The 13,898-nt window shown below is 44.2% G+C and overlaps 1 protein-coding gene across 1 annotated transcript in view; it reads right to left on the bottom strand.

The window, feature by feature from the left end:
• Positions 1 to 13,898, bottom strand: part of Oatp58Dc (Organic anion transporting polypeptide 58Dc) — a 107,245-nt gene that overhangs the window by 61,196 nt on the left and 32,151 nt on the right. Inside the window, exon 6 of the mRNA XM_081754994.1 lies at positions 1,509 to 1,667. Within this exon, the coding sequence (XP_081611120.1) occupies positions 1,509 to 1,667 (159 nt within the window). The remainder of the gene's footprint in view (positions 1 to 1,508; positions 1,668 to 13,898) is intronic.

The raw sequence follows: 13,898 nt of genomic DNA, 5'->3' as shown, positions 1-13,898 counted from the left end.
AATGGAACTTGATAATTTTCTCATGAATGTCAGGGTTGCCAACTATCAATTAAATTTGCATGAAGAATTTTTATACAGGATATTTTATAACAAGAGAAGTATCGTATATATATTCAGGGACGTACGCAGGGGGTGGGTCCTGGTTGTCCGGACCCCTTTCCCGAAATTTCGACTTTTGTGTAAATTTTGCCTAATTTTAGGTGTAATTTTAGGAATTTTAATACAAAATACCCTCCTAGTGAGTCTGGACCCCCCGAAATAAATTCCTGCGTAGTGCTTAAACTCTCATATGAATTATGAATAAAAGCCAGACAATCACTAGAAAGGGCTCAGTGGTAGACCGTTCACCTCTGGTGCTTGGGGTCCCGGGTTCGATCACAGCCCCCGCCAAGTAAACTTTGTGGTGGACAAACACCGTGTGCGTAGGTTTTCTCGGGGTTCTCCCGTTTCCTCCCACTTTCTTCATTCCACCATTTCATTCATTACTCATTATCACCGTCTCCTTTAGCCTAACCGGCATAACCGTGGGACGTAAAACTCAAAGATTTCATTTCATTTTCATTTCAATCACTAGAAAGGAAATGGTAAAGTACAAGTTCTGATTTCTTGTCAACTATTTCGAGTTTGTCTCTTAATCATTTGTGAATAGCCTTAAACGTGTTCGTTGCGTAGAAATTCTACTTCTTTTCTTGAACGTCATTGTTGCCAACCATCACGGATTTTTTTTTTTTTTTGTATTTTGTGTCGAATTTTTAGTAATAAAAGCGTAAAAATAAACGAGGTGTATGCAAAGTATATGCAGTATTTTTTAAAAATTTACTCTTCATATAATTTCAGACGAGCAAGGAAGACAAAAATTGAGATCAAAATTTTTATCAGAAATTTTGCTTCCATAAACATACAGTAGGTTTATTCTTTCTTCTGATGTAGCAACAGTACAACAGCAATTTTTCACACATTTACAGAGTGGCACTCATCGGATTCGAAATCAACATTCCTAAATCATATAACATCAACTGAAAAACCTTATACACAGTATATCATGCTACGGCCAAAAATTCCATCTTCTTTCCCGGATGAAGGTAATCCATATAAATTGCTAAGATAACATGTTCTGTATAGTTACATATAATTCAAAAATATACTATTTCTATAGTTAATCACAGGTCTTAAGTTCTTTTCCAAAAAAAAAAAAAAAAAAATCCTATCACTCAGGAGAAACAATATTTTACTCCATCATCATATATTACAACATTTAATTTAATATTATTTTCTAATACAAAATTCGCTTAACAGTGGTTATCAAGTATTTTCTGTATAATTTTTTTTAGGCCAATTTTATCCTGTCCTCTACTGATTCAATTTTAAATTGCTCTTCTCAGTAGTCTGGCGCATTCTATTTGCCGTCTTGTCAGGTATATCATGTGTAATGTGTTGTATGTAGATAATGGCGACCTAGAAAATTATCAAGAAAGAATCTAAACAAAAAATAAAATAAAAATATTTACCTTTCAATGAAGGTTTCTCCTCCTCTTGTGGTATTTCTCCGTTTGCCATTGTCCTCGAAGCAGCTAACATCCGCCTGTGTGCAGCTCTTGGAAGAGTTTTGGGAAACAAACCAATGAGTGAACCAAAGAAAAACAATAGAAGTCCCAAAATAATCCATCCTAATAAACAACCAATACAAACATTAGTAGCAATTGAAACATTATAAACAATATAAACATTTTAAACAATTGATATATTACAAACAATAGGAAATTATTAACAATAAACAACTGTAAATAATATTAACATTTTAAACAATGTGAACATTTCTAATAATGCGATGTTCTGTTCACTTTTTTCTTTTCTATATATCCTTAAGGAAATAGTGCTTGAACCATGACTGCAAGTTGTCTCAAAGACAAATATGCATTAAAATAAAAGGTCTATAAATTGATTTCTATCAGAAATAGAATCAACATCCCTATACAAATTAGGACATATTTTCAAGGACTTGATTGACGGTCCTCAGTTCGATCCCAGACCATCTCAGTTTCTGGAGGACAACATCGTTCTGTGGCTTTTATGTGATTCTCCCGTTTTCTCCTTCATTCTCATTTCACCATTTTATTATAATCGTTTAGCTATATTAATCACTGGACTCTTTTAGGCTAAACTTCATAATTGTGGGACATTTAAGACATCATTTGATTTCATTCTTTTAGTCACTTGGTCCTTTGGATTTTATTGGCAATGTTCATCACGCCAACATTAATGAACTTTTTTGATGGTACGTGCGGTATTAATACAGTTTGCACCTCTACCGTATTCCCTCATTTGTTATAAGAACTTGTAAGTCTTGAAATCAGTTACAGTAGAAACTGACGGTACCTACAAGAAGGATTTAGGGCGCACGGTGTACCCATGAGACTTTTAGGACAGACACAATTTTTCATTCAAAATAGTACAATTAAATATTTGCAGAAGTAAGATATGTTTGTGGGGGACAGGATGGTAAATCTCGGGGAGAGAATTGTAAATTTCGTGAATTGATGGTAAATTTGGAGGAATAATGGTACACTTGGGGGAAGATTACTAAATTTGGGGTGAGGAATGGAAAATTTGGGGGAGAAGATAGTAAATTTTGGGAGAGCACACAGATAAATTTGGAAGGAACAATAGCAAATTTAGGGGAGGAAATGATAACTCTTAGGAAAAATTATTAAATTTGACGCGCAGAACGGTCAGTTTGAAGGGGGTAACAGTAGAGTTGGGGGATAATACACCCAAAACGGGAGCGGATGGGCATCCTAGTAGTCTTATTCAGAGCATTTATACTCCTTTTCAAAAGAATATGACCGTATCCACTGCGTTCCTTGAAACTACACCAATTATTCATTTTTACTCAAGAAATTGGAAGCTTCTTTTTAACACTAGCCAAATCATAAATTGAACCTTAAGATTGCCACGGTCAGTTTTTACCATTGATTCTTTAAATTCCTATTAAAGATTGACAGCTACTACAGCCTCATTAAAGTTTTAATTATTCTGAGAGCCATTTCTTTCCTTCTTATTTTACACTTAAACTTGGAGTAAATTGAAATAATTTTATTTAAATGAACGGAAATCATACTAAATCTATGTAAATAAAAATACATGTAACGAAATTTGACATATAACTTCTCCTAGACTGATGCATTGATTTTGACGATTAGGAGTGTGAATGGATCCTGAACTCACTTAGGCTTTTAGTACATTTTCGGTAACGGGGAAGGAGAGACATGTAAAAATATGATTTTATGTTAACTTCTCCTTGATTGCTGTACCGATTTTTATGATTTTTGATACATTCGTGGATACTGGTCTAACTTAAATTTTTTGAACATTTTTGGCAAGAGAGGAAAAGAGGCTGAGCTTATGATAAGTAAAAAAAATTGAAAAAGGTCGATTTTAGTGTTCAACCCATAGATTTCGTGGTCACTGAGAGATACTCCTGATGCCATTTAACACCAAAGTTTATTCCCATATGTACCGCAAGTTTCTACACGTACTTCCAATGGCATGTGCTCGCTGTAAACAACTTCAGTCGACAACCACGAAGAACAGATCGTCAATTTCCGTCAACAATTTTCAAGTAACGAAAGTAAATGAAGTCAACACTTCTGTATAAAAGGAGCCAGAACACTGCAAAAGGCATCAATCTCCACCGATTTATTATCACCTCTACTCTCTAGAACGCCTGGTCTCTGAGAGCTCCTTTATCCTTACCACTCTCTAAGACGCCCACTCTTTAAGATTTCCTTTAGCTAGGAGAGCTGGTCTCTGAGAGGTCCTTTATTTTTTACCACTCTCTAGGACGCCTGGTCTCTGAGAGCTCCCTTATCCTTACCACTCTCTAGAACGACTGGCCTCTGAGAGCTCCTTTATCTTTACCACTCTCAGGACAGCTGGTCTCTGAGAGCTCCTTTATCCTTACCTCTCTCTAGAACGCCTGGTCTCTGAGAACTACTATATCTTTACCACTCTCTAGGACGCCTGGTCTCTGAGAGCTCCTTTATGCTTACCATTCTCTAAGACGCCCACTCTTAAAGATTTACTTTAGCTAGGAGAGCTGGTCTCTGAGAGGTCCTTTATTTTTTACCACTCTCTAGGACGCCTGGTCTCTGAGAGCTCCCTTATCCTTACCTCTCTCTAGAACGACTGGCCTCTGAGAGCTCCTTTATCTTTACCACTCTCTAGAACGCCTGGTCTCTGAGAGCTCCTTTATGATTACCATTCTCTAAGACGCCCACTCTTAAAGATTTACTTTAGCTAGGAGAGCTGGTCTCTGAGAGGTCCTTTATTTTTTACCACTCTCTAGGACGCCTGGTCTCTGAGAGCTCCCTTATCCTTACCTCTCTCTAGAAGGACTGGCCTCTGAGAGCTCCTTTATCTTTACCACTCTCTAGGACGCATGGTCTCTGAGAGCTCCTTTATCCTTACCACTCTCTAGGACGCATGGTCTCTGAGAGCTCCTTTATCCTTACCACTCTCTAGGACGCATGGTCTCTGAGAGCTCCTTTATGCTTACCATTCTCTAAGACGCCCACTCTTTAAGATTTCCTTTAGCTAGGAGAGCTGGTCTCTGAGAGGTCCTTTATTTTTTACCACTCTCTAGGACGCCTGGTCTCTGAGAGCTCCCTTATCCTTACCACTCTCTAGAACGACTGGCCTCTGAGAGCTCCTTTATCTTTTCCACTCTCAGGACAGCTGGTCTCTGAGAGCTCCTTTATCCTTACCTCTCTCTAGAACGCCTGGTCTCTGAGAACTACTATATCTTTACCACTCTCTAGGACGCCTGGTCTCTGAGAGCTCCTTTATGCTTACCATTCTCTAAGACGCCCACTCTTAAAGATTTACTTTAGCTAGGAGAGCTGGTCTCTGAGAGGTCCTTTATTTTTTACCACTCTCTAGGACGCCTGGTCTCTGAGAGCTCCCTTATCCTTACCACTCTCTAGAACGACTGGCCTCTGAGAGCTCCTTTATCTTTTCCACTCTCAGGACAGCTGGCCTCTGAGAGCTCCTTTATCCTTACCACTCTCTAGGACGCATGGTCTCTGAGAGCTCCTTTATCCTTACCACTCTCTAGGACGCATGGTCTCTGAGAGCTCCCTTATCCTTACCACTCTCTAGAACGACTGGCCTCTGAGAGCTCCTTTATCTTTACCACTCTCAGGACAGCTGGTCTCTGAGAGCTCCTTTATCCTTACCTCTCTCTAGAACGCCTGGTCTCTGAGAACTACTATATCTTTACCACTCTCTAGGACGCCTGGTCTCTGAGAGCTCCTTTATACTTACCATTCTCTAAGACGCCCACTCTTAAAGATTTCCTTTAGCTAGGAGAGCTGGTCTCTGAGAGCTCCTTTATTTTTTACCACTCTCTAGGACGCCTGGTCTCTGAGAGCTCCCTTATCCTTACCTCTCTCTAGAACGCCTGGTCTCTGAGAACTACTATATCTTTACCACTCTCTACGACGCCTCGTCTCTGAGAGCTCCCTTATCCTTACCACTCTCTAGAACGACTGGCCTCTGAGAGCTCCTTTATCCTTACCACTCTCTAGGACGCCTGGTCTCTGAGAGCTCCTTTATCCTTACCTCTCTCTAGAACGCCTGGTCTCTGAGAACTACTATATCTTTACCACTCTCTACGACGCCTCGTCTCTGAGAGCTCCTTTATGCTTACCATTCTCTAAGACGCCCACTCTTAAAGATTTACTTTAGCTAGGAGAGCTGGTCTCTGAGAGCTCCTTTATCCTTACCACTCTCTAGGACGCCTGGTCTCTGAGAGCTCCTTTATCCTTACCTCTCTCTAGAACGCCTGGTCTCTGAGAACTACTATATCTTTACCACTCTCTACGACGCCTCGTCTCTGAGAGCTCCCTTATCCTTGCCACTCTCTAGAACGACTGGCCTCTGAGAGCTCCTTTATCCTTACCACTCTCTAGGACGCATGGTCTCTGAGAGCTCCTTTATCCTTACCACTCTCTAGGACGCCTGGTCTCTGAGAGCTCCCTTATCCTTACCACTCTCTAGAACGACTGGCCTCTGAGAGCTCCTTTATCTTTACCACTCTCAGGACAGCTGGTCTCTGAGAGCTCCTTTATCCTTACCTCTCTCTAGAACGCCTGGTCTCTGAGAACTACTATATCTTTACCACTCTCTAGGACGCCTGGTCTCTGAGAGCTCCTTTATGCTTACCATTCTCTAAGACGCCCACTCTTAAAGATTTACTTTAGCTAGGAGAGCTGGTCTCTGAGAGGTCCTTTATTTTTTACCACTCTCTAGGACGCCTGGTCTCTAAGAGCTCCCTTATCCTTACCACTCTCTAGAACGACTGGCCTCTGAGAGCTCCTTTATCTTTACCACTCTCTAGGACGCATGGTCTCTGAGAGCTCCTTTATCCTTACCACTCTCTAGGACGCCTGGTCTCTGAGAGCTCCCTTATCCTTACCACTCTCTAGAACGACTGGCCTCTGAGAGCTCCTTTATCTTTACCACTCTCAGGACAGCTGGTCTCTGAGAGCTCCTTTATCCTTACCTCTCTCTAGAACGCCTGGTCTCTGAGAACTACTATATCTTTACCACTCTCTAGGACGCCTGGTCTCTGAGAGCTCCTTTATGCTTACCATTCTCTAAGACGCCCACTCTTAAAGATTTACTTTAGCTAGGAGAGCTGGTCTCTGAGAGGTCCTTTATTTTTTACCACTCTCTAGGACGCCTGGTCTCTGAGAGCTCCCTTATCCTTACCTCTCTCTAGAACGCCTGGTCTCTGAGAACTACTATATCTTTACCACTCTCTACGACGCCTCGTCTCTGAGAGCTCCCTTATCCTTACCACTCTCTAGAACGACTGGCCTCTGGGAGCTCCTTTATCCTTACCACTCTCTAGGACGCCTGGTCTCTGAGAGCTCCTTTATCCTTACCTCTCTCTAGAACGACTGGCCTCTGAGAGCTCCTTTATCTTTACCACTCTCAGGACAGCTGGTCTCTGAGAGCTCCTTTATCCTTACCTCTCTCTAGAACGCCTGGTCTCTGAGAACTACTATATCTTTACCACTCTCTAGGACGCCTGGTCTCTGAGAGCTCCCTTATCCTTACCACTCTCTAGAACGACTGGCCTCTGAGAGCTCCTTTATCTTTACCACTCTCAGGACAGCTGGTCTCTGAGAGCTCCTTTATCCTTACCTCTCTCTAGAACGCCTGGTCTCTGAGAACTACTATATCTTCACCACTCTCTAGGACGCCTGGTCTCTGAGAGCTCCTTTATGCTTACCATTCTCTAAGACGCCCACTCTTAAAGATTTACTTTAGCTAGGAGAGCTGGTCTCTGAGAGGTCCTTTATTTTTTACCACTCTCTAGGACGCCTGGTCTCTGAGAGCTCCCTTATCCTTACCTCTCTCTAGAACGCCTGGTCTCTGAGAACTACTATATCTTTACCACTCTCTACGACGCCTCGTCTCTGAGAGCTCCCTTATCCTTACCACTCTCTAGAACGACTGGCCTCTGAGAGCTCCTTTATCCTTACCACTCTCTAGGACGCCTGGTCTCTGAGAGCTCCTTTATCCTTACCACTCTCTAGAACGCCTGGTCTCTGAGAACTACTATATCTTTACCACTCTCTACGACGCCTGGTCTCTGAGAGCTCCTTTATGCTTACCATTCTCTAAGACGCCCACTCTTAAAGATTTACTTTAGCTAGGAGAGCTGGTCTCTGAGAGCTCCTTTATCCTTACCACTCTCTAGAACGCCTGGTCTCTGAGAGCTCCTTTATCCTTACCTCTCTCTAGAACGCCTGGTCTCTGAGAACTACTATATCTTTACCACTCTCTACGACGCCTCGTCTCTGAGAGCTCCCTTATCCTTACCACTCTCTAGAACGACTGGCCTCTGAGAGCTCCTTTATCCTTACCACTCTCTAGGACGCATGGTCTCTGAGAGCTCCTTTATCCTTACCACTCTCTAGGACGCCTGGTCTCTGAGAGCTCCCTTATCCTTACCACTCTCTAGAACGACTGGCCTCTGAGAGCTCCTTTATCTTTACCACTCTCAGGACAGCTGGTCTCTGAGAGCTCCTTTATCCTTACCTCTCTCTAGAACGCCTGGTCTCTGAGAACTACTATATCTTTACCACTCTCTAGGACGCCTGGTCTCTGAGGGCTCCTTTATGCTTACCATTCTCTAAGACGCCCACTCTTAAAGATTTACTTTAGCTAGGAGAGCTGGTCTCTGAGAGGTCCTTTATTTTTTACCACTCTCTAGGACGCCTGGTCTCTGAGAGCTCCCTTATCCTTACCACTCTCTAGAACGACTGGCCTCTGAGAGCTCCTTTATCTTTACCACTCCCTAGAACGCCTGGTCTCTGAGAACTACTATATCTTTACCACTCTCTAGGACGCCTGGTCTCTGAGAGCTCCTTTATCCTTACCACTCTCTAAGACGCCCACTCTTTAAGATTTCCTTTAGCTAGGAGAGCTGGTCTCTGAGAGGTCCTTTATTTTTTACCACTCTCTAGGACGCCTGGTCTCTGAGAGCTCCCTTATCCTTACCACTCTCTAGAACGACTGGCCTCTGAGAGCTCCTTTATCTTTACCACTCTCAGGACAGCTGGTCTCTGAGAGCTCCTTTATCCTTACCTCTCTCTAGAACGCCTGGTCTCTGAGAACTACTATATCTTTACCACTCTCTAGGACGCCTGGTCTCTGAGAGCTCCTTTATGCTTACCATTCTCTAAGACGCCCACTCTTAAAGATTTACTTTAGCTAGGAGAGCTGGTCTCTGAGAGGTCCTTTATTTTTTACCGCTCTCTAGGACGCCTGGTCTCTGAGAGCTCCTTTATCTTTACCACTCTCTAGAACGACTGGCCTCTGAGAGCTCCTTTATCTTTACCACTCTCTAGAACGCCTGGTCTCTGAGAGCTCCTTTATGCTTACCATTCTCTAAGACGCCCACTCTTAAAGATTTCCTTTAGCTAGGAGAGCTGGTCTCTGAGAGGTCCTTTATTTTTTACCGCTCTCTACGACGCCTCGTCTCTGAGAGCTCCTTTATCCTTACCACTCTCTAGGACGCATGGTCTCTGAGAGTTCCTTTATCCTTACCACTCTCTAGGACGCATGGTCTCTGAGAGCTCCTTTATGCTTACCATTCTCTAAGACGCCCACTCTTTAAGATTTCCTTTAGCTAGGAGAGCTGGTCTCTGAGAGGTCCTTTATTTTTTACCACTCTCTAGGACGCCTGGTCTCTGAGAGCTCCTTTATCCTTACCACTCTCTAGAACGCCTGGTCTCTGAGAACTACTATATCTTTACCACTCTCTAGGACGCCTGGTCTCTGAGAGCTCCTTTATCCTTACCACTCTCTAAGACGCCCACTCTTTAAGATTTCCTTTAGCTAGGAGAGCTGGTCTCTGAGAGGTCCTTTATTTTTTACCACACTCTAGGACGCCTGGTCTCTGAGAGCTCCCTTATCCTTACCACTCTCTAGAACGACTGGCCTCTGAGAGCTCCTTTATCTTTACCACTCTCAGGACAGCTGGTCTCTGAGAGCTCCTTTATCCTTACCTCTCTCTAGAACGCCTGGTCTCTGAGAACTACTATATCTTTACCAATCTCTAGGACGCCTGGTCTCTGAGAGCTCCTTTATGCTTACCATTCTCTAAGACGCTCACTCTTTAAGATTTCCTTTAGCTAGGAGAGCTGGTCTCTGAGAGGTCCTTTATTTTTTACCACTCTCTAGGACGCCTGGTCTCTGAGAGCTCCTTTATCCTTACCACTCTCTAGAACGCCTGGTCTCTGAGAACTACTATATCTTTACCACTCTCTAGGACGCCTGGTCTCTGAGAGCTCCTTTATCCTTACCACTCTCTAAGACGCCCACTCTTTAAGATTTCCTTTAGCTAGGAGAGCTGGTCTCTGAGAGGTCCTTTATTTTTTACCACTCTCTAGGACGCCTGGTCTCTGAGAGCTCCCTTATCCTTACCACTCTCTAGAACGACTGGCCTCTGAGAGCTCCTTTATCTTTACCACTCTTAGGACAGCTGGTCTCTGAGAGCTCCTTTATCCTTACCTCTCTCTAGAACGCCTGGTCTCTGAGAACTACTATATCTTTACCAATCTCTAGGACGCCTGGTCTCTGAGAGCTCCTTTATGCTTACCATTCTCTAAGACGCCCACTCTTTAAGATTTCCTTTAGCTAGGAGAGCTGGTCTCTGAGAGGTCCTTTATTTTTTACCACTCTCTAGGACGCCTGGTCTCTGAGAGCTCCCTTACCCTTACCACTCTCTAGAACGACTGGCCTCTGAGAGCTCCTTTATCTTTACCACTCTCAGGACAGCTGGTCTCTGAGAGCTCCTTTATCCTTACCTCTCTCTATAACGCCTGGTCTCTGAGAACTACTATATCTTTACCACTCTCTAGGGCGCATGGTCTCTGAGAGCTCCTTTATGCTTACCATTCTCTAAGACGCCCACTCTTTAAGATTTCCTTTAGCTAGGAGAGCTGGTCTCTGAGAGGTCCTTTATTTTTTACCACTCTCTAGGACGCCTGGTCTCTGAGAGCTCCTTTATCCTTACCACTCTCTAGAACGCCTGGTCTCTGAGAACTACTATATCTTTACCACTCTCTAGGACGCCTGGTCTCTGAGAGCTCCTTTATCCTTACCACTTTCTAAGACGCCCACTCTTTAAGATTTCCTTTAGCTAGGAGAGCTGGTCTCTGAGAGGTCCTTTATTTTTTACCACTCTCTAGGACGCCTGGTCTCTGAGAGCTCCCTTATCCTTACCACTCTCTAGAACGACTGGCCTCTGAGAGCTCCTTTATCTTTACCACTCTCTAGAACGCCTGGTCTCTGAGAACTACTATATCTTTTCCACCCTCTAGGACGCCTGGTCTCTGAGAGCTCCTTTATCCTTACCACTCTCTAAGACGCCCACTCTTTAAGATTTCCTTTAGCTAGGAGAGCTGGTCTCTGAGAGGTCCTTTATTTTTTACCACTCTCTAGGACGCCTGGTCTCTGAGAGCTCCCTTATCCTTACCACTCCCTAGAACGACTGGCCTCTGAGAGGTCCTTTATCTTTACCACTCTCAGGACAGCTGGTCTCTGAGAGCTCCTTTATCCTTACCTCTCTGTAGAACGCCTGGTCTCTGAGAACTACTATATCTTTACCACTCTCTACGACGCCTGGTCTCTGAGAGCTCCTTTATGCTTACCATTCTCTAAGACGCCCACTCTTTAAGATTTCCTTTAGCTAGGAGAGCTGGTCTCTGAGAGGTCCTTTATTTTTTACCACTCTCTAGGACGCCTCGTCTCTGAGAGCTCCTTTATCCTTACCACTCTCTAGGACGCATGGTCTCTAAGAGCTTTTTTATCCTTACCACTCTCTAGGACGCATGGTCTCTGAGAGCTCCTTTATCCTTACCACTCTCTAGGACGCCTGGTCTCTGAGAGCTCCCTTATCCTTACCACTCTCTAGAACGACTGGCCTCTGAGAGCTCCTTTATCTTTACCACTCTCAGGACAGCTGGTCTCTGAGAGCTCCTTTATCCTTACCTCTCTGTAGAACGCCTGGTCTCTGAGAACTACTATATCTTTACCACTCTCTAAAACGCCTGGTCTCTGAGAGCTCCTTTATGCTTACCATTCTCTAAGACGCCCACTCTTAAAGATTTCCTTTAGCTAGGAGAGCTGGCCTCTGAGAAGTGCTTTATTTTTTACCGCTCTCTAGGACGCCTGGTCTCTGAGAGCTCCTTTATCCTTACCACTCTCTAGGACGCATGGTCTCTGAGAGCTCCTTTATGCTTACCATTCTCTAAGACGCCCACTCTTTAAGATTTCCTTTAGCTAGGAGAGCTAGTCTCTGAGAGGTCCTTTATTTTTTACCACTCTCTAGGACGCCTGGCCTCTGAGAGCTCCTTTATCCTTACCACTCTCTAGAACGCCTGGTCTCTGAGAACTACTATATCCTTACCACTCTCTAGGACGCCAGTTCTCTGAGAGCTCCTTTATCCTTACCACTCTCTAAGACGCCCACTCTTTAAGATTTCCTTTAGCTAGGAGAGCTGGTCTCTGAGAGGTCCTTTATTTTTTACCACTCTCTAGGACGCCTGGTCTCTGAGAGCTCCCTTATCCTTACCACTCTGTAGAACGACTAGCCTCTGAGAGCTCCTTTATCTTTACCACTCTCAGGACAGCTGGTCTCTGAGAGCTCCTTTATCCTTACCTCTCTCTAGAACGCCTGGTCTCTGAGAACTACTATATTTTTACCACTCTCTAGGACGCCTGGTCTCTGAGAGCTCCTTTATGCTTACCATTCTCTAAGACGCCCACTCTTTAAGATTTCCTTTAGCTAGGAGAGCTGGTCTCTGAGAGGTCCTTTATTTTTTACCGCTCTCTACGACGCCTCGTCTCTGAGAGCTCCTTTATCCTTACCACTCTCTAGGACGCATGGTCTCTGAGAGCTCCCTTATCCTTACCACTCTCTAGAACGACTGGCCTCTGAGAGCTCCTTTATCTTTACCACTCTCAGTACAGCTGGTCTCTGAGAGCTCCTTTATCCTTACCTCTCTCTAGAACGCCTGGTCTCTGAGAACTACTATATCTTTACCACTCTCTAGGTTCGCCTGGTCTCTGAGAGCTCCTTTATGCTTACCATTCTCTAAGACGCCCACTCTTAAAGATTTCCTTTAGCTAGGAGAGCTGGTCTCTGAGAGGTCCTTTATTTTTTACCGCTCTCTAAGACGCCTGGTCTCTGAGAGCTTCTTTATGCTTACCATTCTCTAAGACGCCCACTCTTAATGATTTCCTTTAGCTAGGAGAGCTGGTGTCTGAGAGGTCCTTTATTTTTTACCGCTCTCTACGACGCCTCGTCTCTGAGAGCTCCTTTATCCTTACCACTCTCTAGGACGCATGGTCTCTGAGAGCTCCTTTATCCTTACCACTCTCTAGGACGCATGGTCTCTGAGAGCTCCTTTATGCTTACCATTCTCTAAGACGCCCACTCTTTAAGATTTCCTTTAGCTAGGAGAGCTGGTCTCTGAGAGCTCCTTTATCCTTACCTCTCTCTAGAACGCCTGGTCTCTGAGAACTACTATATCTTTACCACTCTCTAGGACGCCTGGTCTCTGAGAGCTCCTTTATGCTTAGCATTCTTTAAGACGCCCACTCTTTAAGATTTCCTTTAGCTAGGAGAGCTGGTCTCTGAGAGGTCCTTTATTTTTTACCGCTCTCTACGACGCCTCGTCTCTGAGAGCTCCTTTATCCTTACCACTCTCTAGGACGCATGGTCTCTGAGAGCTCCTTTATTTTTACCACTCTCTAGGACGCATGGTCTCTGAGAGCTCCTTTATCCTTACCACTCTCTAGGACGCCTGGTCTCTGAGAGCTCCCTTATCCTTACCACTCTCTAGAACGACTGGCCTCTGAGAGCTCCTTTTTCTTTACCACTCTCAGGACAGCTGGTCTCTGAGAGCTCCTTTATCCTTACCTCTCTCCAGAACGCCTGGTCTCTGAGAACTACTATATCTTTACCAGTCTCTAGGACGCCTGGTCTCTGAGAGCTCCTTTATGCTTACCATTCTCTAAGACGCCTACTCTTAAAGATTTCCTTTAGCTAGGAGAGCTGGTCTCTGAGAGGTCCTTTATTTTTTACCGCTCTCTAGGACGCCTGGTCTCTGAGAGCTCCTTTATCCTTACCACTCTCTAGAACGACTGGCCTCTGAGAGCTCCTTTATCTTTACCACTCTCTAGAACGCCTGGTCTCTGAGAGATCCTTTATGCTTACCATTCTCTAAGACGCCCACTCTTAAAGATTTCCTTTAGCTGGGAGAGCTGGTCTCTGAGAGGTCCTTTATTTTTTACCGCTCTCTACGACGCCTCGTCTC

This window comes from Thermobia domestica, chromosome 4 (genome assembly GCF_964235325.1).
Source record: "Thermobia domestica chromosome 4, izTheDome1.hap1.1, whole genome shotgun sequence".
NCBI classification, from domain to species: Eukaryota; Metazoa; Arthropoda; class Insecta; order Zygentoma; family Lepismatidae; genus Thermobia; species Thermobia domestica.
This window is presented reverse-complemented; position numbering and strand designations above follow the sequence as displayed.